This window comes from Sorex araneus, chromosome 3 (assembly GCF_027595985.1).
Source record: "Sorex araneus isolate mSorAra2 chromosome 3, mSorAra2.pri, whole genome shotgun sequence".
NCBI classification, from domain to species: Eukaryota; Metazoa; Chordata; class Mammalia; order Eulipotyphla; family Soricidae; genus Sorex; species Sorex araneus.
This window is the reverse complement of record NC_073304.1, coordinates 140,437,378-140,463,406: the sequence shown is the minus strand read 5'-3', so window position 1 is coordinate 140,463,406 and position 26,029 is coordinate 140,437,378. Positions and strand designations below refer to the sequence as shown.

Sequence of the window (26,029 nt, the reverse complement as noted above, 5' to 3'; positions counted from 1 at the left end):
AAATGTCATCTAGTCTCATAAATTGTGACTCAGTAATTCAAACTGCTTGAGTCAGGCCTGTCACCACATCACTCAGAAAACTTTAATTCAAATCCATCAAACTTCAGAGTCTTAGATTCTACAGGATAAAATCATATTTAAAACCACTGCAACTGATAAAAATAATTTCCAGCCAAGTGCTACTGAGGTGACAGTACAAGTGATAGTACAAGTGCACGTTGCTGACCCAGGTTTGATATCCAGGACTCCATATGGTCTGAGCCCATGAGGAGTGATCCCTGAGCACAGAGCCAGGAGTAAGCTCTGAATCCCACCAGGTGTGGCCCCACAGCAAAACAAACAAAAACAAGTGCTACAGAACTTAGAGGCAGAAAAAGTCCTAAAGACATTTAAAAAAAAAAGTATTATCTTACCAGAAGCAGCATCTGTTTCCTATGCTACTTCAGGTACATTTTCTGTATGCTTAAGTTGAATTTTCTCAACCATTCCATGCCTCAGTTTCTCCATTAGAAAAGACTGTGGACTAGAAAGCCTCCCCTACCCAAATTACTTCACTCAGGGGAAAATAAACCTCCTTAGAGTTGCCAAACGCTGGTCCTATCGGCCAACTTCCAATAGACCTTGGAATTCTCAACAAATGGCTGGTTTTGCAATTCTTTTGGCTTTGCCAACCCTCCAGGGTAAGATATATATATATATGTATATATATACATATATATATATATATCTTCCCACAAGGATTCAAAGCTTGCAAGTAGAGGAAATCTTTGCGAAAAATCTGGGTTGATGAACAGCTAAGAAAAGCCAGGAAGAAGGAGACACATCTATCTATATATATAGATATATGTTTATGCAGAAAATAGAAAAGGTTGAAAAGCAATGTGTTTCTAAAATACTGCTTTCTGTGAAGCCAACCTTCTGTTACTCCTTTACTCCCAGTTGACTGAAAAAGGCTGTTTGATTTTTATCTTCTATTCATGTCCTCCAAACACCAGGCTAGGAAATGCAGCACAGGAGTTTTTGATGTGGGGGGGCTTGGGTTCAAAGCCTGACTCTTAAGAAAGTGACACCAAAGGCCAGAGAAACATACAGAGAGTGACAATGTGCTTGTTGTGCATATGTCTGGCCTGGGGTCTATCCCTGGCACTCTTTTTGGTCCCTCCAGCCAGTTAGGAGCGATAGGGATAGAGCAGAGCAAGGAGGAAGCCTTTAGCACAGCAGATGTGGCCCAAAAGCCAAACAAAAAATGAGGGAGGGAGGGAGGGAGGGAGGGAGGGAGGGAGGGAGGGAGGGAGGGAGGGAGGAAGGAAGGAAGGAAGGAAGGAAGGAAGGAAGGAAGGAAGGAAGGAAGGAAGGAAGGAAGGAAGGAAGGAAGGAAGGAAGGAAGGAGAGGGGAGAGAATGAGGAGGAGGGATGAGGGAGGGAGGGAGCCGAGAGGGAGAGCAAGGGAGAGTGGGAGGAAAGGGAGGGAGGACACTAGGCAAGGCACTCTACCTTCCTGCAGCTTCATTTTAACCCACAAAGAATTTAACCCACAAAAAACCACAACAGCAGCAACTTTGCTGGATTGGAGCAGAATTATAAAGCATGAAAAATAAAAGTGTGTGCTAGCCAGTCCAGCGAAGTTTTATCACAAGCACTCCTCTTAAGAAATGAGGCTGGGGCTGGAGCAATAGCACAGTGGGTAGGGCGTTTGTCTTGCATGCGGCTGACCTGGGTTCAATTCCCAGCATCTCATATAGTCCCCCGAGCACCTCCAGGAGTAATTCCTGAGTGCAGAGCCAGGAGTAACCCCTGAGCATTGCCAGGTGTGACACAAAAAAAAGAAAAAAAGAAAGAAATGAGGCCAACTTGGGCAGAACAGGAGTGGAGAGAATGAGTCTGAGGACCCGGCCACTTCTCCCTGAAGGCTGCACAGGGATGCAAAAGTTAGGGCCAGTACCCTGAGAATGGGAATCCAAGGAGCTAAAGATGGGCTCTCGGACCTCAAACTGAAATTTGCAATTCAAATCTTCACCACAGCCCTCTTCCTGAAGACCTCCTCTGGACCCCACACAATCTAAGATGAGCAGCAACCTTGCATGTTTGGAAGGTATTTCAAAAATGCAATGAATGTGTAAACACGTATGTGTAGTGTATTATTAAATCACTCAAGTAATTATCTGTTTAGATCGCCAGTTTTTAAAAAACAGCCACAACAAAGTTTCCACACCATGCAGTCTTCTTATGATGGAACCTAACACTCGGCCAGGGAGTGCGTGATGCCATATACGTCTCCTGTCCTTGAACATATGTCGCTGTCTTGACCAAAAGAAATTATGGATGTGATACTACATGACTTTACCAGCTAATTCATATAAACACCATTATCTCCCACTTTTCCTTGGAATCCAGCTGCCATGCTCTGAAAGTTCAAATGGAAGCATGTACAAAGGAAACTTCTAAGTTTTCTGGTTGATAATTCAGCTGAGATTCAGTCAGCAGCTGGCATCAACCACAGAATGGAAGTGATATTGTCTTCAGGTGGCTCCATACCCAGCTGTTAAATCACCACCTCCAACCTCTGCATCTGAGGGGCTAGACATGATAGAACTGAGAAAAGCTATCCCCACCATACTCTGTCCAAACTTCTGACTCAAAGAATCCATGAGCAAAACACCAAAATGGTTATTGTTCACCAATAAGTTTCAGGGTCATTTGAAATACAGTAATACTGGGGCAGAAAGTATCTCAAAATTCAGAAAGATGTTTAAATATGTGTGTGTATAATTTTTCTTCTCCACTATTCATCTGCCAATATTCATGCTTACATTCCTCCTCAATGGAAGCGAACCATCTAGGAGAAATGTCTATAATTATTTCTGAGTTAGAAACCCTGACTTTACCCACATCAGTTTTAGAAAAAGAACCAGATTCCTTGCTTTAAAGAAAAACTCAAGCAGTTATCAGCCATACAAAATGTACCAAGTTAGGAGCTAAAGACATATAACAAGGGTTAAGGCACTTGCCTTACACACAGCTGACCCTGGCTCAATCCCCAGCACTGAATATGGTTTCCTGAACACCAACAGGAATGATGGTCCCTGAGCACAGAACCAGGAGTAAGCCCTGATTACCACCAGGTGAGGCCTAATCCATTCCTCCAAATTCAAAGGTATTTTCTCAGTGAAACAAATGAGAAATAAAATCCCCATTAGCAAATCTTATTTCAATTCATTTGCTCTTAGAACATGAAAAATGAGACCTCCACTGACAATAAGAGCACCCAAGTCTCTTCTCTCTCATTGTTGCTGAAGACTCAAAAATCTACAAAGAGGGTTTTCAAATTAAATAGGAAATGTCCATAAAATCTACTTAGCACAGTAACTGGAATTAAAGCCAGAATTTAATCCAAGTTCCAATGACTATTTTTACTTAAGTTTAGTTGTTAGAATTAGCCTCTTGATCCAGCTCTAACCCTTCCTGATCTCAGTTAAACCACATGCATGCACCACCTCAGCAGAAAACAATGGACACGTAGTTTGATTTGATTTCCAGAGCTCATATTCCACAGGATTACAAACACTAAACAACACTGTCTCCACTTTGGTTTGGGGGTTGGTAGGAAAAAAAAATAGCTAATTAAAAAATCAATATGCTAGAAAAGTGACTTTTGAGAGGTTACATTTAATGATAACCATTACAAGCCTTTTGAGGTGAATAAGTAAAAATATTACTTTTGATCATTATGAAGGGGTGCCTACATGGTTATATAAATATTACAAAGCTGAGTCCTCCCTGGAAACAGAAATACCCGGAAAGGAGGTGAGAGCATAAAGCCAGGCCACCTCGGTGTTTCTTTTTTTTTTTTAACCCTTCTCTACCCTCTGCTGTGTTTCATTAAAAGGATCACTCTGTCACTCTAAGTCACAGTGTCTCTCAAACAAGGCTGAGTTTAAATTTTGTATCACATTTAAAATGACTCTTTAGCAGAGGAACACTCAAGGTTCCAGGGTAAAAGTCACTGATATGCTTAATTTGGCTTAATAAAAACCCATACCAGCAAAATAATCATTGGCAGATTAATAGATTAATATCTTTTAAAATGATCCCTTGAAACTTGTGCTTGGCTACAAAATATTATTGTTTATACAGAATGAAATTATTAATATCCAATGGAAGGAAAGGTGATTTTCAACAGAAGTACAACGAAACATGGTAACCCCGCCCCGCCATCGTAAAACCTCTGGCTTTGTACTGTTCAGTTTCTGGGGGTTCCTAGGGTAGGGACCACCTCATACCCTACAATTATTTAAGGACTGAAGATGAAGTGAGAGAGAGAATAGGAAAGGTATAAAGAGCAAAACCTAAGAGAGGAACACGGCTGTACTGTGAAGTTAAATCTGAGTCAGTGGCAACTGAACCAAAATGCATTTGCTAGAAACACCATTTCAGAATGACATTCCAGGGGCCAGGGTGAGGATGGTGATTCCCTTGCATAGAGTCAACCCGAGTTCAATCTCTGGCACCCCTAAGCACCACTAGAAGTGATGCCTAAGCACAGAGGCAGAAATAACCCCTGAGCACCTCTGGGTGTGGCCCAACATCCCCCCCCATCACCACCAACAACAACACAAAATGACATTCCAGTCATCATGTTGGCAGAGTATCTCTTAGATCTTGGGAAGTGGTAGGAACTCCACCATGGCTTGCAGAACCCCAACAAGCACATACCAAAAAAAAAAATAGCTGGAATATAATTGACTTGGAAAGGCCCTTTCCAAAGGTACATGCCAACTCTGCACTTGGGAAAAAAATACAGGAAAGATGGAAAGGAGGCTAATGAAAATCCATTTCCAAAGAATTGATAAATAACTGCTATGAGGCAGGTCTGACTGCCCTTGGAGAGGTGCAGCTTCCCCACCCGACCACCCGGCCCAGTTCCCTTCCCGATGTCAGTCCTCACAGCCAGACATCTGGGATTCAGAACTAGAGTTTTAGCAGCTCAACCGAACCCAAGGACAGACTATATTACCATATATGTTTATGGTTATGAAGTCTGTTTAGTCGTCTGCTAAGACCTGGGGCCGGAGAGATCATACAGAGGATAAGGCTTGTGTATGGCCAACCCAGATTCGATCCCCAGTACTGCATAGGGTTCCCCAAGCACCACCAGGAATGTTCCTTAAGCAGGGTTTTCCCAGAAGAAAACCCTGAACAAAGGACATCTGCTAAGACCTGAACCAAAACCTTTCACCATGAAACACCAGTCCAGAAAATCAAGGGTGTTGCCTTTTTTTTAACAGATAGCACCTTTAAACATCTTTTAGCAGCCCTATCAAAATGCCCTTCTTAACACCTTGTTATAGAGCTCTGTTCAACTTAAATCCAAACCCCAACTGCCTGACTGCTTTTTCTCTTGACCATCTAGACAGCTGTCTTCCAAGGAACACCACTAACCCAACTACTGGGATAGAAAATGGTTTTACAAGTATTCTCTCCTTGATCTTCCAACTATTCCTTCCTTTATCGGGCAGCTGCACGCCAGCATCCCTCCTATTTTCAACAGACAACTGTCCTGAGATGAGTTCTCTAGGAAATCAGGCAAAGCCAAGGGCAAAGATAGGAGTTATGGCTTAAAGGATGGACTCGCTGGGAACACCAGTACCGCGATGCGCAGAGCACCAGAGACGCAGGCAGTGCATGCAGTCCAAGCCTTGTCTTCCAACTGCAAGTCCAAGAGGAGATCCGTTTTCCCAAGGAGTGGGCCTTGGAAGTACAGAGGTCCCCAAACTCATTTGGCCCACCGCCCCCTTTTCAGAAATTTGCCCAGCGGCCCCACCCCAAATTATACAATCCTTATGGGAACAAACAGCGCTCTGCACCCACACAGCACCTGAAGCTAATACAGCCCTCCCCGCAGTCTTCGTCATTCCAGTGTGCCTACTTAGGGGATGGGGGACACTGGCCAAGTGGCCAACACTTTTGTCCTATCACAAGTCCTCGAACCTGATGCGGAAAGGTGGGCACCGAGTTTTCTTCCTGTCCACCTGTTCTCTAGGAAGAACATATGGAGAACTGGGAGTTCGCCAACCATCGCCCCTTCGTGCTCTGGATCAGAGTGTACAGGTGGTTACCTGCGCAGGTGGCGAATCTTCCAGGACAACTTGACTCCTGGCCTTCGTGAACTGGTTGGGAGTAGCCTTCCCCATCACCCCCTTCTCCCCCGCCCCTTCCAGCAAGCAGTTAAGGGCAGCGCCAGGGGGCACAGGTAGCCCGGCAGAGAGCGTGCCTCCACCGCGCGCTCCTGCTCGGAGAGGCAGACAGGGGTGCCCCCGAGCTCCTCGGAGGGGCCAGGGGAGCCCTCGGCCGCTACCCCCGGGCCCTCCCGGCCCGGCCCCGACCGCCCGGTGCCCAGCCCGGGGACCCCTGGACCGCCAGTGCCGCAGCGCCCACTCGGGGCAAGCGGCGCGCACTCACCATTCTTCTCCTGCACGCGCGACAGCGACCAGAGCAGCAGCGCCACCAAGGCCAGGAAGCAGAGCTGGCTCAGCAGCAGGTCCCTCCGGCGGCTCCGGCGCCGCTCACGCACCACCTCCTCGCGGGTCCGCATCCTCGGCGGCGGCCGGCCGCTGCCCACGGCCAGCCCGGCTCGCAGCCGCCGCGCGTGCCCGCCGCGCGCCCGCCCGGGGCCGCGGGGCTCGTCGGCGTCGCGCTCGCAGCCGTGCCCGTACTCCGCGGGGCTGGCGCCCGGTGCCTCCCCGCCCTCCGCCGCCTCCTGCGCCTTCTCCTTCCCCTGCCTCTCCTCCTCCTCGTCGTCGTCGTCGTCCCCGTCGCCGCCGTCCCGCTCGGCCGCCTCCCGGCGCTCGGGCTCGCGCTCCTGCTCGCTCGCCATGGCTCCCACGCTCCTGGGCGCCGCGCTCGGCCTGGGGCGGCGGCGCGGCGGGGGCGGCGGGGGCTGCCGGGAGGCGGGGGCGGCGGCGGCGGCGGGAGGAGGAGCGGCCGGGACCGGCGGGAGGAGGGCCTGGGCGGCTGCAGGGGCGTCGCGGGGCCGCCCGCCTACTCCCCGCTCCGCGTGCCGGGCAGCCCGGGGGCCGGGGGCTCGGGGACCGGGGTACGGGGACCCGGGGGCCGGGGGGCGGGGGACGGCGGCCGGGAGGTCGGAACCTGAGGCCGGGGGCTCGGGGGGCCGAGGGGCCTGGGGGCGGGGGGCGGGGGTCGGCTGACCGGGGGTTGGGGGCCGGGAGCCGAGGAGCTGGGGGTCCCAGGAGCCGGGGATGGGGCGGAACCCGGGGGGCCGGGGAGCCCGGGGGGCGGGGGTCTGGGGCCGGGGCGCGAAGGGCACCTGGAGCGAGGCGGGGGCGCGGGCAGCCTGCAGCGGCGACGGCGTGGGCACTGGCGGGGGGCAGCGCCGGGGACGCGGCCGGGCGCTGGCCAGCACGACGGCGATGGGGCGCGTGGGGAGGAGACTGAGCTGGGGAGGGAGCCCCGCGCGCAACCGTTCGAGCGCTCCGTGCCAGGGGGAGGCCGGCAGCGGCTCAGGAGGTCCCCTCCACGCTCTCGAGAAACACACGGCGCCGCCGACCGGCGGATCTCCAGGAAAAGGGATTCGCCCGAAACTTTCCGAGCGGGCGGAGGGTCCCTCCCGCCCTCTTGCCCAGCCTCTGCCCGGAGACCCGGAGCCACGAGTGCGCTGGGCTGCATGGTGCGCGCCTCGGCTCCTGCCTGGCCTCCTCCCCGGGGACCGCCTGGGTTTCCTTCGCCCCCTTGTGGGGATCCCCTGGTGCGCTAGTCCTGGGACCTGAAGCAGGACTCCCCAAAGACTGAGCTCACCGGGGGTGCCTTGGCTCCCCCCTCTGGCCTGGGCTCGCACTTCACTCCCGATCATCTGGAGCCGGCCCAGTGATGTAGCTAAGGGAAAGGGCACAGTTGCTGGGCTAGGCTGGCTGCTAGGTCCTGGCCACCCTGGCTCTTCTACAGGGCACACCAGGCCATGCCAACCCTTGAGGTCACTGTCCCTCGTCCCCCGTGACCCTGCAGCCGTCCTCATCCAGCGCAAGTATTGCCGAGCCGAGAGGTTGTCCATTAAAGGCAGTGGCCTCGAGCACCCACTCTCCCAGGCCTTCCCCCTTGGCACTTCCTGGGGCCGCAGCGAGGATAGTGCACAAAGCCTGCGACAAGATAGGCTTTTGGTGATGAGGCTGAAGATAGGTTTTATTGGGGAAAGACCCATGTGTCGATGGGCTATCAGTATGGATGACATGGAATGAATCCTATTTGGGGGGATTTAGCTGCAGCCCTCCCTCGGGGAGGTAAGAAAGGATAGTGCCACCCCCACCCCATCTCGTGTCTCAGCACTGAGATCTAGAAGGAGCCACACTGTCCAAGTGTGTCCCCACACGTGGAAGAACTCTGACCCTTCAGCCTCCCAGATGACCCCACAGTGCCGCTGAGAACAGCAGAGCAGGGCAGAACCACCAAGCTGTTCATCATCCGGGACTTGAGAGTTCATTTCGGCCAACTAGACTGGAAGAAGACACCCAGAACAGCTTTGCTAAAAAGCCTGCAGTTTTCCCTCTGCTTTGGTTCCCAGAGGTGTTAAAAAATATGTTGCTGTTGGGGAGTCCCTCCTCTCCCTCTTCTCCCTCTTCTCTTCTTCCAATAAACAGTCCTGGAGGAGGAAGTCCTCTGTCAAAGCATAGGGATAAAGACCACAGTGGGCACCTCTCACAGGGAAACAATTATGTTGAGGGGAGGGGTCTCACCTGGAGATGCTTGGAATACACCCAGCTCAGTGCTCAGGGTCACTCCTGCCAGGCTGGAGTCGTGTCAGTATCAGACCTGATCCTCCTGCATGCAAGATTCACATGAGCCCTTGGCACTATCTCCCCTTTCCCAGAAGTTTCTTTTTGTTCTACCTGCCATCTTGCAGTCTCCACAAGCTTCTCTCAGGAAATGGAATTTTGGTAAGGCAGTACTTATGTGCTATTTATCTTTCACTATAAGGATCCTCATCAATCCTGAGGTAACATTTGCCTTTCATGTCTTAATCTGTTTGCTTTTGATCTCACAGTTTGTGCCCTGAGTCTCAGGGAGAAAAATCCCAGGCCCTGCCACGTTAGTCTACAAATTAGCTTGCTTGGAAAGAGGCATTCTCCCAAGTATGTGGGGGCCTTCATTACTGTCAGGTATAGGACAGATATATTTACACAGCACCTCCTTAGCCTGGCTCAGGCACCAAGGTTCACAATCCACACCTGCCTCAAACCCCCTCTCTGCCCTCACTTTCAACTCCTGTCAACATTCAGTTCCCTGTAAAGACGTTGGGCCTGGTGTGAAGCCATAGGCATGGTTCATTTTTCTCATGTCTCGGCCTTTATAAGGAAGAATAAAATACCTCCCTCCCACAGCTGCATCTGTTGATCCTTAGGCCAGTCCAGGTCTGCTATCAGCCAATGAGTGGGGCCTTATCACCCAGAAATCCAGAGTTTCCTGTGCCTTCCCGCCTTACTCCCAGGTTTCTAGCCTCCCCATGCCCACAGTGCCCACATCACCCACACCCAACCAAGCAGTTTCCACAACAAAGCCTGGTTGTGTCTCCTAACACCAGATAATGCCAGTGGTGTCAGATAAGCCAGGACCGAAGATGAAGGGAGCAAGGGAGAAAAATCTGAGATAACACAACATCCATTGTTGAGAAGGCAAAGCAGCGACCATGACTGCTCCAGGACACTGGGCTCTGGGGCCCAAGGAGAGAGAGGAAAGACTGCTGAAAGCCCAGAGAACATTCTTAACCAGCAAGGTGAGGTGTTGCCCAGGGAGCACTCCAGGGAATGGTTCTTTCCTTGTATGTTCCTGGAACATGCTGCAGATGGAGCTCTCTGGTGGTGCCCAGAGATAGAAATACCCAGGCCTCTAGCTGCTTCTGTTCCACATACAACGGCAGGGGCCAAGCTGACCATTTGCCGTAACCTTCACACGTCTCACCCTGTTTATACACAGAGGCTCAGGTTTGCACAGAGCTCCAGCTTCAGCCAGGAAGAGCCTGATGCTTATTTCCCCCCTCATCCTTGCCTGCTGCCTTTATCAAGAAGCCCATCAGCCACTCCCTTAGACTTTTCCTGAGCTGCCTGTAATTTGGAGAATGGGAATTAAACACTACTATGCATGTGTGTTCACATGCCACATCTCAAGGCACTCTGGAGCACCCTAGCTACAAGCTGGGGTTCACATCATTTTAAGGGTTTGGTTTACAACAGGAGTAAAAGAACTACTTCGTGATGCCATCGAACATACACTTGCTCAACTGCCTTTGCTTGGTGATTTTTGATTCGCTATAAGAAAATGTACTATTTTTTTCCTCATTGGTATACTGTAATATTTATACATTAAAAAGATGCTCGCGTTTTTTATTTTACTTTTAGGTGTAACATGTTCAGTAAAATGCATTGAGAGTCCTCACTTAGTTCAATCACTGTGTTTGTATATTCATTCACCTTAACTGGGTTAAGGTTACAGCGTAAAACATTTCCTAGGACTATAGTGGACAAGGGCACTTGCCTTATAGGTTCATTCTATCCCCAGCACCATATATAGTTCCTCAAGTCCCACCAAGATTGATCCTTTATTTCAGAGCCTATAATAGGCCCTGACCATTGCTGGATATGAAACAAAAACAAGCAAAAGAACATCAAAAAAACATTTCCTGCCCACCCTTGTGCCCCTAGGCCCCCATATGCCAAGCCCCATCTCCCCCCAGTCATCAATCTTCCTGTCTCCCTCAGTAGATCATGCATTGTTGCCTGTCCTTCAACTCCAGGCCTCCTGCGTTCAGCTTCATTTCTGTAAGATCCATCCCTCTGGCCCTCTGGAGCTGCGATTGTTCCCTTATGTGCTGTGTAGGTGTAGCTTGCTTTTTACCTGACGCTTCAGTTCCCTTCCAAGTTTAGTGTAAGCCAAGAATAACTAAACCACTACCTCTGGATCAGAGACAACTGACCTTCCAGATAGGGGAGTTTTATATAAAAGTTCAGCTAAAATTGAAACAGTCATCACTGCTTCTCAGACCGGCTGCACCATGTCAGAAGGGGCCCACGGGGAACTGCAGTACAACAGGTCAACTGGCAAGCTTGGAGGGTCAAGCTTTGAAAGACAAGCCTTGGAGAATTCCTAAGAGCTGCATAAATTTTGAGGCAGTCTCAAATGGAAAACCTTCAGCACAACCCACTTCCTGTGAGATCCCTTCTTCTCCAGTCCTTTTTCTGCTAAATGAGAGGCAAGTGAAATAAGAAAGAATCTCATGCCAGCCCTGGCAGAGCCTTGGACATCAAACAAGGGTGCCATAAAAAAATACAAGGGAAGCTCTTAGAAATATCAGTTCTCAACTCTATCGAGATGACAGAATCCCTGAGGCCTAGAAGCTTGTTTTATTCACCAGCTCTGAGAAATCTCTCCGTGTTTAGATTCCTCTGTGTTTGAGATCCACTATACTAGAGAACCAGACAACTTGACATGTTTTCAGTAGTTCCTGGAGGGCAAATATTTTTTTTAATGTAGAAGTACTGTTATTTATTCAGCCATTGATTATGCTGCTTGAACAGGGCATGAACTCCACATCAATCTTTTTTAAAATGTTTTTTTAATTGAATATCCGTTAGGTAGAATATTACAAAACTGTTCATATTGGGGTTCAGTCATATATTTATCCAGCACCTGTGTACATTTCCCACCACCAATGTCCCCCATTTCCTCACCACCATCCTCCCATCCCCACCCCTTACCCCCAGCCTCCTTCTATGAAAGGCACTTTCCTTCTTGCTCTCTCTCTCTTCTTTTTATGCATTATGGCTTATAAAAAAAAGAGGTCATGGTGTTTGTTCAGAGCATTTGGTATTTTTATTGGGACAGTAAGGCTGGAGTAGCTTTTCAAGTGGTGGCAGATTTGGGGTATGGATATGACTGCTGAGGCATCCAGAAGTACAGGGAGGTGGGGGGAGGTAGCCCATCCTGACTGGGAGAAATCCTGGAGATTACAAACATACCCAAATTTTCACCAGGTTATATCTTGGTAAGGTTCGTCCTGAAATTCAGGCCAGGAGTATGACGGGGGATTTTGGATTGTAGAACCAAGTGGCTGCTAGTGGCTGTGCTTGGGCAGGCCACCAGGCCAACTAGACATCCTCTGATTTATCCCAGTCTGTTCAGCCATGCATGGATCTGAGATTAACTGTGGCTTTTGGTCTCCTTCATGATTTATCTATGGGTCTCTGAAATAAGGCCAATAAATGAGCTTGCATAGATGAGTTGGAGGTGGTTTGTGGGCATGGCTTCCACATATCTAACTTTTGGCCATTTAATTCCTTGGTAAACTTGGTCCCAAGTTGTTGGGGTCTGGCCAAAGGCACAGCAGCAATTTGTGGGTGTCAGGAAGCCTGAAGGCACCATCAGACTGCTGATGCACTCGCCCTGCTGGTATGGGTTGACCTGTTGGCAGCACCATACCCCCTTGGAGGGCAAATCTTAAGAGGAAAAAACGTATTTCCTAACTCCATTTGGTCAATATTTTAAATGACTTCTGGTGGGGAGGGGTGGAAGAAATAAAGACATAAAAAGCAAAAAAAAAAAAAAAAAAGGATAGGGGCTGGAGTGATAACACAGGGGTAGAGCATTTGTCTTGCATGCAGCCGATCCAGGTTCGATCCCCAGCATCACATATGGTCCCCCGAGCACCGCTGGGAGTGATTCCTGAGTGCAGAGTGAGGAGTAAACCCTGTGCATCGCCAGGTGTGACCCAAAAACAAACAAAAAAAAGGGATTAGTAAAAAATAATCCTAGGGCCCAGAGAGATACTACAGCAGATAATGCGCTTTCAGGCACAATAGACATTTTTCTGAGCACAGATAGGAGTGAACCCTCAGCACAGAACCAAGAGAAAGCCCTAAGCACAGCCTGGTATGGTCACCTGAAATAAAGAATAAATAAATAAAATAGATCAAAACCAAATAACCCCCTACAGTTACTTTTAAGTTTCTATTATTTTACATGAATTTTATATGCAACTTAGTCCCATAAAAGTTCCTTTCTCTTTGACTTTCCAATACACCATTATGCTTTCTGAAAAAGGATGTTGTTGTTTTGTTCTTTAATATGTGTAAACCTAATTTTTTGCTGTCTGTGTGAATTTGGACACACAAAGTGTAGAATGTGGAAGAGGGTCCCCGGTGGTGTGTGTTATTGCCATAACATATAAATATTAGTTTTACAAATGAGTCCTCTTAACTGAAGAGTCCCAGGGGGCTTAGGCGAAGTGGGGAGGGGTAAGGAGAAGGAAGGCCTCAAAGAGGAAATCTACTGCTTTTCTCTCCCCACCTCTATCACCTGAGGAAGCGCCAGGAAGATTTAGGACTGATGAAAGTCCTCCCTGAGTCTCTGCATGGCGCACACTCACATCCCAGCAGCCCCAAAGGCTGTATCTGAAGCTGACTTGCTCTGCACAGTGTTGGAGGTGATTCCTGATGCCTGAGTTCTCTTGGGAAGTTGTGAATTCAGGCTGCAGGGAGTAATTGCTCTTTGCAGCAAAGAAAAATCAGTCCTAATTTTAACCAGGCCTTTTGGGTTTGTCACCTTTCCCTCACAGTAAAGAATTTCAGGAGGAGACAAATAGTGAAGTATAAATATAACAAGTTTACTGTGAAATAAAGGAAGAGAAGGGAGAGGTAAATTAAGATTCAAGCCCCAAAGAGAACACAGACTTATCCAGAGTGGAGAGAGCCCAAAGTCCACACCTAGGAGGGGATAGGAGGGAGGCAGAGACGCTGGAAACAGGCACTGGCAACCGTGTGCACACCTTCTGCTCTGCCCACGTCAGTTTAGGTAGACTTTGCCCAACACCCCACCCCACCGTCCTCCCCACCACTCCCAGTACACTGTGAGGGTGGTTGCTAATGGGGAGACTAGAGAGTAGCTGATGATCTTCTGATTTTCTTCACGTGGTCTTTGTTCCATAGGTAGAGTCTCTTTTCCCTGGGAGTCCAGCTGCCTCTTCTTTAAAGAAGCCCCCTTGGCCTCAAGCTGGAATTCCAGTTGGGCCTGGAGTTCTGCATCTCCTGGCCTTCAGGGCTTCATGGGTCCTGAGTGTCAAAGGCCTCCATGCCTTCAGGTTGGTTCATATCTCAGATACTTTCCCCCCACTACACATTACCAGGGCCCCTATCTTCCTTCTTACAACACATCCTTCAAGTTTTCAACATCATTCTATAACTTCAATAGCTTATCCTGATGGACAATCTTATACATTTTAAATGCCTGCCTTAAGCAACCTACACTGTGGTATGTAGGATACCATTGTGTAACTTCCAGAAAATTCTTTTCTTTAACAATCTAAATAATGTTTCTTACCTTATATTTTAAGGTGATCATCAATGATTAGATCTCCGGGTAGAATTACAGAATTTGAGCTGAGAACCAGTGAATGAACAGGAACTTTCATTTTTTCTTTAGACTTATATTTTTAGAATTATTTTTTCTGACATCAGTATGTCCTATTCACTTAATTTTAAAAATACAGAAAAATTAAAAGAACCTGTTCATGTGTAAGTAGTTAGGACAACTTGACTTAAATTAAAGAAATTGACATGGTCTGACTTTGGCAGGATTGAACAAAGGACTGGGCCAGGACTCCAGGCCCAAACTAGCTATGAGAGAGTTTGCCCCTTCGCTCCCCACCCCAAGGCCCCCTGTACCTTGAGTCTAGTTACAGGGAAGGTTCTAACACAGCAGGGGAGGGGACAGGCCACCCAGGTGGTTGCATTTCACTGGCTGGAGCTGGAAGCTGAATTTCCAACTGTAATTTGGCCAGAGCTCTGAGGTTTGAGTGTTTTCTTCTCTGCCTCAGTTGCCTCACTGAAAACTAGAAAGGTGATGAAAAAGTCCAGAAACAGGATCACGGAAAGAAAAAGAAGAAAACAAGAGAAGAATCAGGCTGAAGTGGGCTTAATGGGGGCGCTCCAAGCCAAAGGAGAGGCCAGGGAAGTGGCACCCTACATGGGTCTGGGTGGACTTATAAGTGAAGCACAGGAAGTCTAGGGTGGGGAGGAATGCAAAATTAAGGGGAGGCTATCTCCAGGTTCCAGGAATTCTAAAGGCAATAAGAGATTCTTTGGCGTAAATGAAACATCCCTGGGAGATGGTTTTAGGAGCCGCACATGCAGATCCTTCCCCAGGATTTCAGGGTATTCTTCTCCCCGGGACGCCTAGGCTGACCCAACAGTGATATAATACATTATGAGGAGGATGTTTACAGGAACAAAGCCTTTTAAAATACAAAGCTCTGAAAAACAAAGAGATGCTCAGGGCTGAGGAGATGAGCTGTTACACATGCCTGACATGCCAAAGGCCCCAAGTCCCCAAGTATGTCCTAAATGTCCCACTGAGCTCCACTGGTGACCCACGGCAACACAGGGCCCAAATTCCAAAATCATCAAACCCTGCATTTATAGACCTCAGTATTGTCCAGAGTGGCCCTGAGCACAAGCGAAGAAAGACATGACTAATTCAGTCTTAGTTCTTCATCCACTTTAGCTTATCCTCATGAACACAATCACACAAAGCATCAGTTCCTTCTGGAACTGAGATGTGGAAGAATCCGTTTTAATCCAACCCTGATTTAGCAGCTATTGGGTCAAAGCTCTGCTCTGAGTTCTTGGGCTGGCTGAGCAATCAAAACAATTTCAGATAGGTTAGCAAAGGAAACAGCAATTGATTCGGGAGAGAAAATAGGGTCACTGGTGGAGGCATGTAGACACTGATGCTGGAACTGGAGTTGGAACCCTGTATGCCTGAAACTATTCTCAACAACTTTGTAAATCACAGTCTCTAAATTAAAAATATAAACATAACAAAATTTTATTATTAACAATTTTACTGTTAATATTTTGTTAAATCATAATTTATGTAGCTACAAATTCTAAAAAAGTATGCAGAAATATGGAAAATCTGTGGTAATTTATCTCTTCTTAAGGAATATGGTTGTCAAGGAGAAGGGGAAAATTTTTATAGCAAGGAGAAAATTACTTGCTCTCTACTCAGAGATGGTGAGGGCACTCACTGATAAGCGTACACCTGGGTACGCTTATCTTTCCAACAACTTCACTTTCCTAGGCCAGTGTTTCCCAAAATGGGTGATATCATGCCCCCCCCTCCAGGAGTTCTGGGGCAATTGGGGTGGCACAAGGCTCGGTGCAATTGCTGGGGGCTGGGGGCACTTTCTGTTGGCTCACTCTAAGAAGCTGAAGTTCCAGGAAAGTACTAAGTGATTTTTTTTTTTCTGAAAAGGAAGTAGTAGGCCAAATAAGTTTAGGAAGAATTGAATCAAGAAAAAAAAAAACAGTGATGACTTTTTCATCAAGTAAAGGCCAAAGGACTGATATCAGTGAGTTTCTTCTGTCCCTAGAGCCTCTGTTCTCTTAACTTAAAATAATCTATAATACTTAGCAATGGGTTCCTCCAAGTATACTAGAACTACATTGCCCCTAGTTCCCAGTGCCACGGTGACACTTATTGAGAGAGGTCTATCCTACGCATATTAAGAAAAATCTATCTGATCCTTTTGGGGCAACTGAGTCACAATGCTACATGTAATGTCCTAGGTTGTAAACAAAGCTGCAGCACCAAGTCTCTGTCATCAGAGAGTCTCCAGGTCGGATCCTAGGACTTGAAAATGGTTCAACCATGGTTGGTGCAGTCACATTCAGATCCAGCTGAGTTTGGCGGGTCAACGGCTGACCTGGAAAAGCTGTGGACGTGTGCCCCCTGGTGGCAGTGTGGACATTTTCCTGGGGGTGTCTCAACAGTGTCTTACCCCATGGCTAGCATGTTCTGTTGATCTCGGACTGAAGTTTGTGGACTCTCAGACTATGGAATCTCTTTTCTTTCCAGGTTTCTGCCCAGACAGCATGTGATATTTAGATAATCTTCATGCTACGTGTGGCACTATCTGTCTTCAAATTTTGTTTCAACAATCTTTTTTAACAGTTTTTTAGAATCATTGAGATAGACCCTTAGAAAGCTGTTCTTGGATATCAGACATACAGTATTCCAACACCTGTCCCTCCACCAGGGGTGTACATTTCCCAGCACCAGTGCCTCCAAGTTCCTCCCCATTACCTCCCACTCCCCAGTCCCAGCCTGCCTCTATGGTTTGCAATATCTTTCAATGATTTTTGATTGGTCCTCCACTAGATGAAAAAGCTAGAAAATTGATAACTCTCCATATTTTTTATCTAAGTACAATTATAACACTTATAATTACATGTATGCCATTTTATTTTTAAACTTTGTCACATTTGCCTTTAATTTCTTCTTTAAAAAAACCAACAAAGTCAAATTCCCTATATTTAAACATTTAAAATAATCTATAAGGAATAGATCCTAAAGTCTTCATGGGATAAAAATAATCTTGCTTCATCATTAAACATTTAGAAGTCACTGCTAAAGTCCCTTAATTCAGATAACAAAGAAAAATTTCTAAATCAAAGCCCATATCTATTGTTACTTATTTTTAAACTAGAATATGGTTTGTTATGTTATTTTAAAATTTATTCACTTAAAATAAAATTATTTTTAACTAGGACACAGAGCATTTAAAACACAAAACAGTATACATCTGAAAAATTAGAAAGGACTTTAGAATACAATCTTTTTTCTTTTTTGTAGAATACAATACAATTTTTCTTTTCTTTCAGTGTTTCCACCAAGTCTGAATTATTCACATTTTCATTAGATTATTATGTCCAAAAATACCAAGATTTTAAGGAGGAAGGTTATCTTAAAATGTTGAAAATGAGTGCAATTGTGTTGAAAATTTATCTTTTTAATTTAAATTTATTTTTTAGGCTTACAGAAACTGATAAAGAGAATACAAAAAAGGTCTTATAGTTCTAAAGTTATCACCTTGAATCACTATATTATAAAAATCACACCTGTGTAATCAATGAAAGGTCAGTACTACTAATCTATTGAATTTACTCAAATTTCTTCGTTGTTTGCCTAATGACCTTCCATTCAATATCCCTGCCTAGGATTCCACATTGTATTCACTTCAGACTCTGTCAATTGTTTAGTTTTCCTTGTCTTTCATGATTTAACAAACTTTCCCCCCTAGGTTTTAGGGCCACACCTAGCAGTGCTTCGGGGCCACTCTTGGCTCTGTTTTAGGAATAAATCCTGATGGGCTTGGGGGACCATGTGAGATGCCAAAAATTAAACTTGGGTCAGCTGCATGCAGGGCAAGTGCTCTATTCACTGTACATCTCTCTAGCCCAGATTTGACACTCTTATAGAGAACTGAAAGCCAGACAGATAGTACAGTGGGTAGGGCATTTGCCTTACATGCAACTCACCAGCGGTTGGTTCTTGGCACCACATACTGGTATCCTGAGCATTGCCAGGAATAATCCCTGAGTGCAGATCCAGGAGTAAGTGCTAAGCACCAATGAATGTGGCTCTCTTCACAAAAAGAAAGATAAAATAGATAAAACTAGATAAAAAAGATAGCTTACTTGTATAATCTTCCTCAATTTGAATTTGAATGCTCTACTAAACATTAGTTTAGTTTTGATTTATAGGAGAGTTAACATTTCTGACAAGTAAATGATGCAAAGTCATTAGTGCATCTATTCAAGGTGGTTGGGTATCTTAACTGGTGGTGGTAATCTTTATCTACCAGAGTTAGTATATCTAGTTGGGATATCTAGCAATTCTCATTTGTCTTCAAAATTTCACACATTAAGTTTAGCATCTGTTGCTGAATCTTGTTATAACAATTATTATCCTAGATAGGAGTCTTGTAGTCAAGGACTCAACAATTATAAAGAGTTTTTATAACAAGTATAAGAGTTTTGTCTTTTGTTATTTAGTGTGGGTTTGAGGGCCATACCCAGAGGTGTTCAGAGACTTCTCCCAACTCATTGTTCTGGAAATCATGTGGTGCCAGGAATCTTAGGGTGCTGGGGATGGAACTCAGAACTTGAGCATGTAACCCATGTGCTCCAGCTCTTAAGGCTCCTCTCCCCTGCCTTAGGGTTTTGTCTTAAAAGAATGAAGTTGTAGTGTAGAGTGTAGTATAAAAGTCAAATAATCAACTATAATCCCAAACCTCATATTAGTAAAGTATAGAAATCATATTATTTATAGCAAACATATTAAATTTTAAGTCTCTTAATTTATTAATAGCAAGTTTTTAATACATTTTCCTTTTGACTACTTGAAGCTGTATCATAAAGAAATCTTTGGTCAAACCCACTGCTGCTGTGCTGTATAAGTGTCCAACAACTTGAAACTGTCATGATTCAGAGGCGTTTTGTTCATTTCTTAAAACATGGTTACTTTTCCCTTCGTATTTAAAAGGCACAAAGGCGCTGAAGCTACAGAAAGAACTACTTGCTACACAACACAGATCATTTTTGTCCTTTCCTAAGCAACTATGTCTGTTTCCCAGAACTATGAGTAATGATTCTGCCAAAACCAACTCAAAGGAACCCAAAGCTAAATCTGGCTTTTCTACTGATATGCAAGATTAGGAAAATGTCACAGCTCCTGGGTGCTTTCATTTTCTCATTTTTAAAACCCACAATATCTTTTTTCTCTCTTAGATAAGGAGCTAACTCATTGAGCTCATAGTTGTATGCAGTTATCAGGGAATTTCAATTTTTCAGTAGAAAGAAAGCTATCCCTTTCCAGGTTGATAATCAGTATGAAGACTTTTGGCTTTGATCTTTGTGAATTTTTCATTACAATGTTCATCATATGTGACATGATTGTTGATATGTTCTATTATACTGCAAAATATCAAGTGAACAATATTTCACTAGCTCTTTAAAGTTGTCTGAACAGAGGAATGGTAAAATGACTATGAAAAATAATTAAGAGGAAAATTGGAGTAAAGAGAGTCTGTTAAAAATGGTTCCATATTGTTTATAACTGGATATCCACATTTTAAAACATTAATCAGAGAACTCACTCTTCATTAAAATTAACTCAAACTGGATTTAAGATTTAAAATTAAAATGAAAATCATAACCCTTCAGAAAATAAGATAAGATAAAATGCAGGTAATCTGTATTTTCCTAGGCTAGGATATTTTGGATATAATAAAAAAAACTGTGAAAAAAACAGATAAGATGAACTTCATTAAAATAAAAACCTTCTGCTCTGCTAAATACACTGTCAAAATATTGACAAACAAGACACAGATAATTAGAATATTTTCAAAGTACATACATGGAAAAAGGTATGTTATACAAAATATAATGAACTCTAAAAACTTTGCAGCAAGAAAATGAATAACCCTGCTAAGAAATGAACAAAAGATTGACCGAAGGACAAATAGATTATACAGTGGGTATTGCACTTGCTTCCACGTGGCTAACCCTGGATCTGTTCCTGGAACCACACACGGTTTCCTGAGTACCACCAGGAGTGTTCCCTGAGCACAGAGTCAGGAGTAAGTCCTGAGCACTGCTAGGTTTTGTCCCTCAAAACAGTTCAAAAACAAAAACAAATTGACTGAGTAAATCATTGACTCAACAAAGATATATAGATGACATATAAGCATATAAACTTCACCTCATACGTGATTAGGGAATCGTAAATTTAACCAACACACCACTACAGTCCATGTTAACAGGCCCAGGGCCACACTCCTGATTCTCTGCTTGCTTTCCCACCCTTAGGTGAGATTAATCTCCAGGCCGGTAGATTCTCTTCTCTTCAGGCTAGGTCCCAGCAGCCTCCACGCCCGACTTCCACCACATTAACGGGCCCAGCCTTACATCTCCTGACTGCTTTAACTTAAAAAACTTGACACTGCTCACAGCTATATTTCCTGTCACTGGGTTGTACAGGGAAAAAAACGAGCAGCACCCAGCCTCATCCATTGGAGTCTTCCAGGGGTCTAACTATAAAGATTCACTCTCAGCACATCAGGAACACTGAAAACCCAGTGGAGAAGATGTGCAGAAGCCCACCAACTTCAATAGGTGAAAACAATAACACGGAAGGTCAACAAACACCAACCAGCTCAATAAGTCTCCAGAAAATGACTTTAGTGACACCATTGCTTGGATGCTTAATGAGCTCAAAGAAATGATGGCACGGGTAGTCAGCAAATCACAAGAACTTATAAGAGTTAAAATGAGAAATAAAGAGTATGGTAGGTGATATTAAAAAAAAAAAACTCCATAGCAGGTCTGAACAGCAGAAAAACAGTACCCGAGGAAAAGATCAAAGAGCTTCAAGTTGAGAAGGAGAAAGCCTCCAGGAAATAGCAGAAGATGGAAACCAGTCTGAACAGAAATAAACAGCAAACCAAAGAATTATGGGATGAGTTTAAGAGAAACACATAATATAATAACCATCAGAGGCCCCGAGAAAATGGAAAGAAAATTTTATGAAGAAATAATAGATAAGATCCCCAGAGCTCAGAAATATAGGCAACCAAATACAGAAGGCCCAAAGAGAGGCCGGAGCAACAGCACAACAGGAGGATGTCTGTCTTGCATGCAATCAACTTGTTTTTGATCCCGGCGTCCTGAGCTGTTCCCCACCATCCCCAAATAAGAGGCCTGTAGAGTCCCATCAAAAATAGACTCAACTAGGAAAACTCCAAGACACATTGTGCTCAGATTGACAAAATTCAAAGACAGAGACAGAATATTAAAAGCAGCAAGACCAAAAAAGGAACTTCCATGTAATGGAAAGTCAGTAAGACTCAAGCAGGTCTACCAAGTGAGACTTTATGCTGGAAAAGAATGGAGGGATATAGAACAAAAACTCAACAAAATGAAGGTCTCACCAAGAGAGCTCTAGCTTGCTAAATAGCTAAAGAAATTCATAGCCTTGAAATCAGATTTGCAAGATGCTTCTGTAAAACAAGACACACTTCCCAGTACCTGGCACTGAATATGACACTCATTCATGACACATATGATTGCCCTCTAATAGATTAAGAAAGGTCCGTTTACAATGGGACTCAAGGGTGCTCTCGGGAAGGTGGGCAGCACTGGCCCCGCTCTCCGCCAAGATGTGATCCTGCACATGTGCGGCCTCTCCGCAGGCATGACTTCAGAGACCAGCTAAACTACTTTTGGTACCAGGAGCTCTTTGCAGAATGTCTCCAGACTGAGAACTAAGTCGCGGCCCCATGCCTGCCCAGGAGGCAAAAGGTTTCTCTCTCTCTCTCTCTCTCTCTCTCTCTCTCTCTCTCTCTCTCTCTCTCTCTCTCTTTCTCTCTCTCTCCCCTCTCTCTCTCTCCTCTCTCTCTCTCTCTCTCTTTCTCTCTCTCTCTCTCTCTCTCTCTCTCTCTCTCTCTCTCTCTCTCTCTCTCTCTCGCCTTTTCCTTGCCAGGGGGGGAAGGGCATGGCGACCGCCATATTATGAGGACCACAGATGAGAGTTATGAACTGCAGCAATGGGACTCGAGGTCGAGGGTGCTCTGGGGAAGGTGGGCGGCACCGGCCTCGCTTGCCACCGAGATGTGATCCCAGGGGACACAAGTGTGCGGCCTCTCTGCAGCTGCATGATCATGACTTCAGAGGCCAGTTAAACTACTTTTTATACCCGCAGCTCCTTGCAGAATGTCTCCAGACCGAGAACTAAGCTGCAGCCCCATGCCTGCCCAGGGGAGGGAAGGTATTTCTCTCTCTCGCCTTTTCCTTGTTGGGGGGAAGGGTGTGATGACTGCCATATTATGAGGACCACAGATGGGAGTTACAAGCTTGCAATGATCCAATATCTGGCAGAAATTTCCCTGGACTTAGTTGCTAAAATACAGAAAAACAAAACTGCGCAGCCACTATTGCTGCTGTGCAACCTCATATCTCTTCACAACAGGTCTGACTCTAGTGGGGAACTCCTAACAAGAATACTGAGGTTTTTGTTGAAGTGTTGAATGTAAACAAAGTAAAGAGAAAGTAAAGTGAAATTTATCAGTTACGGGGGTGGGGGATGAAAATTATACTGGGTTTTTTGGGCTTTTTTTTGGTGGTGAAATATGGGCACTGGTGAAAGGATGGTTGTTTCAGCATTGTATAACTGAGACTTAAGCCTGAAAGCATTGTAAATTTCCACATGGTGATTCAATAAAATAAAATAAACAAGTTTTAAAAAAAGAAAGGTCTGTTTACTCCTAGCTTGCTAGGATATTTCATACATTTTAAATTATGAATTAATATTTCATTTGTAGTGAATATTCTATGTCTGATCGTGTTTTGCATATATAATAGAGATTCTATTATAAACTTTATACTAATTAATTCAGAAATTTAATCATTATCTATAACACAGTATTTTTAAATTTTTTTTTAAATTTTATTGAATCACCATGAGATAGTTACAAGCTTTCATGTTTGGATTACAATCTCACAATGATCAAACACCCATCCCTTCGCCAGTGCACATTCCCCACCACCAATATCCCGGGATACCCCGCCTTTCACACCCTCCCCCTGCCTCTATGGCAGACAATATTACCCATACTCTCTCTATACTTTTGGGCATTGTAGCTTGCAACACAGACACTGAGAGGTCATCATATTTAGTCTATTATCTACTTTTGGTATGCATCTCCCATCCCAACTGGTTCCTCCAGCCATTATTTTCTTAGTGATCCCTTCTCTATTCCATCTGCCTTCTCCCTTCTGCTCATGAAGCAGTCTTCCAGCTATGGGGCAATACCCCTGACCCTTGTATCTACCGTTCTTGGGTGTCAGCCTCATGTGATGCTACCCTACACTCCACACATGAGTGCAGTCCCTCTATGTCTGTCCCTCTCTTTCTGACTCATTTCACTTAGCATGATACTCTCCATGTTTATCCATTTATAAGCAAATTTCATGACTTCATCTCTCCTAACAACTGCATAGTATTCCATTGTGTAGATGTACCAAAGTTTCTTTAACCAGTCATCTGTTTTAGGGCATTCGAGTTGTTTCCATATTTTGGCTATTGTGAACAGTGCTGCAATGAATATATAGGTACAGATGTCATTTCTACTGTGCTCTTTTGCATCCTCGGGATATATTCCCAGAAGTGGTATTGCAGGGTCATATGGAAGCTCAATTTCTAGTTTTTGAAGGACTGTCCATATTGTTTTCCAGAAAGGCCAGGCCTGTCGGCATCCCCACCAACAGTGAAGGAGCATCCCTTTTTCCCCACATCCATGCCAGCACTGGTTGCTTTTGTTCTTTTGAATGTGTGCCAGTCTCTGTGGTGTGATATGATATCTCATTGTCATTTTGATTTGCATCTCCCTGATGACTAGGGATGTGGAGCATTTTTTCATGTGCCTTTTGGCCATTTCTATTTCTTTTTTGAGGAAACTTCTGTTCATTTCTTCTTCCCATTTTTTGATGGGGTTGGAGGTTTTTTTCTTACACAATTCTACAAGTATATCCTGTCTTGTATATCCTGAATATTAATCCCTTATCAGATTGGCATTGGGTAAATATTCTTTCCCATTCTGAAACAGTATTTTTAATATGAAGGCAATAGCTCCTTTAGGATAAAACACACTTTGTACTTCTAATGCCTATTAATATTTTGTTTAAAATTTTCTTGATTCTTTTACTCTTACTAAATTTTACATTTTTAGGATTTACCTTTTTCATGTAAATTTTAAAATGTATTATCACAGAATTATTCATAGTTTTAACATTTAAAAATTACATACCACTGGGCTGGAACGATAGCACAGTGGGTAGGGCGTTTGTCTTGCACACGGCTGACCCGGGTTCAATCCTTGGCATCCCATATGGTCCCCCAAGCACCACCCGATGTAATTCCTGAGTGCAAAGTCAGGAGTAACCCCTGAGCATCACTGGGTGTTACCCAAAAAGGAAAAAAATGAAAAAAAAATTAAATACCTCCAAGAAAGATATATATTCAAAGATAATTTTGCTTTATCAATTTGTCAAAGATTTACAATTTTGTAGAAATTCAGGAGATCATCTCTATTCATCTATATGTAGGTGTCATCACATCCACACAAAAACGGTAAAGAATAAGACCTCTTCCATATGTGGGATTAAAAAGAAGCACAGTAAGGAAACAAAAATAGTCAAAGTCATTACTGGAACGGAAGATTTTGTCATAGAACTGAGCTTACATGGGGAGTGATGAGAGGGGTCTTTGGAACAAGACCCCTCTTATCTGGTGGAGAAAAGAGGGTTCTTTTGTGATGCAACAATATTGGAATGATGTATGCGTGGAAAGCAAATTCCTCATATCTTAATAAAATGTTTTTTTAATGAGAAGATGTAGAGCAATAGGAATTATTGTTTATTGCTGATAGGAGTACAAAACGATACAAACTCTTTCAAAAGCAGTTTTATAGAGATTTTTTCTTCTTTTAATTAATTTAAAAAAATTCTAAATAAATCACTGAGGTACAGTTACAGTCATATAAACTTTTGTGTTTATGTTTCAGTCATACAGTGATCAAGTACCCATCCCTCTACTAGTGCCCATCCTCCACCACCAATGATCCCACTATCTCTCCCACCACCACCGCCCCCCCCCCCCCACACACAGCGCAGGGCATTCCCTTTTGCTCTTTCTCGTTTGGGGTGTTGCGGTTTGTAATATAGGTATTGAGTGGTCATCATATTCGGTCTAGAGTCTGCTTTCAGCTCGCATATCACATCCCGAGTTGGCCCTCCAAGCACCCTTTACAAAGTGGTCCCTTCTCTATCTGAGCTGCCTTTTCCCCCAGCATGTGAGGCCGGCTTCCAAATCGTGTAGCAATCCTCCTGGTACACATGTCTACTATTCTTGGGTGTTAAGTCTCGCATTCTGTTACTTAATATTCCACAAATGAATGCAATCTATCTATGTCTGTCCCTCTCTTTCTGACTCATTTCACTTAATATGATGCTCTCCATGTTCATTCACTTATACGCAAATTTCATTACTTCATCCTTTCTAACAGCTGCATAGTATTCCGTTGTGTAGATATACCAAAGTTTCTTTAGCCAGTCATCTGTTCTCAGCCATTCAG

At 44.7% G+C, this 26,029-nt stretch overlaps 1 protein-coding gene across 1 annotated transcript in view; it reads right to left on the bottom strand.

Annotated features, from left to right (window-relative positions):
- Positions 1-7,631, bottom strand: part of SLC24A3 (solute carrier family 24 member 3) — a 653,927-nt gene extending 646,296 nt beyond the window's left edge. Inside the window, exon 1 of the mRNA XM_004614409.2 lies at positions 6,460-7,631. Coding sequence (XP_004614466.2) covers positions 6,460-6,874 — 415 coding nt within the window. The 5' untranslated portion in view covers positions 6,875-7,631. The remainder of the gene's footprint in view (positions 1-6,459) is intronic.
- Positions 7,632-26,029: the final 18,398 nt, after the last annotated feature.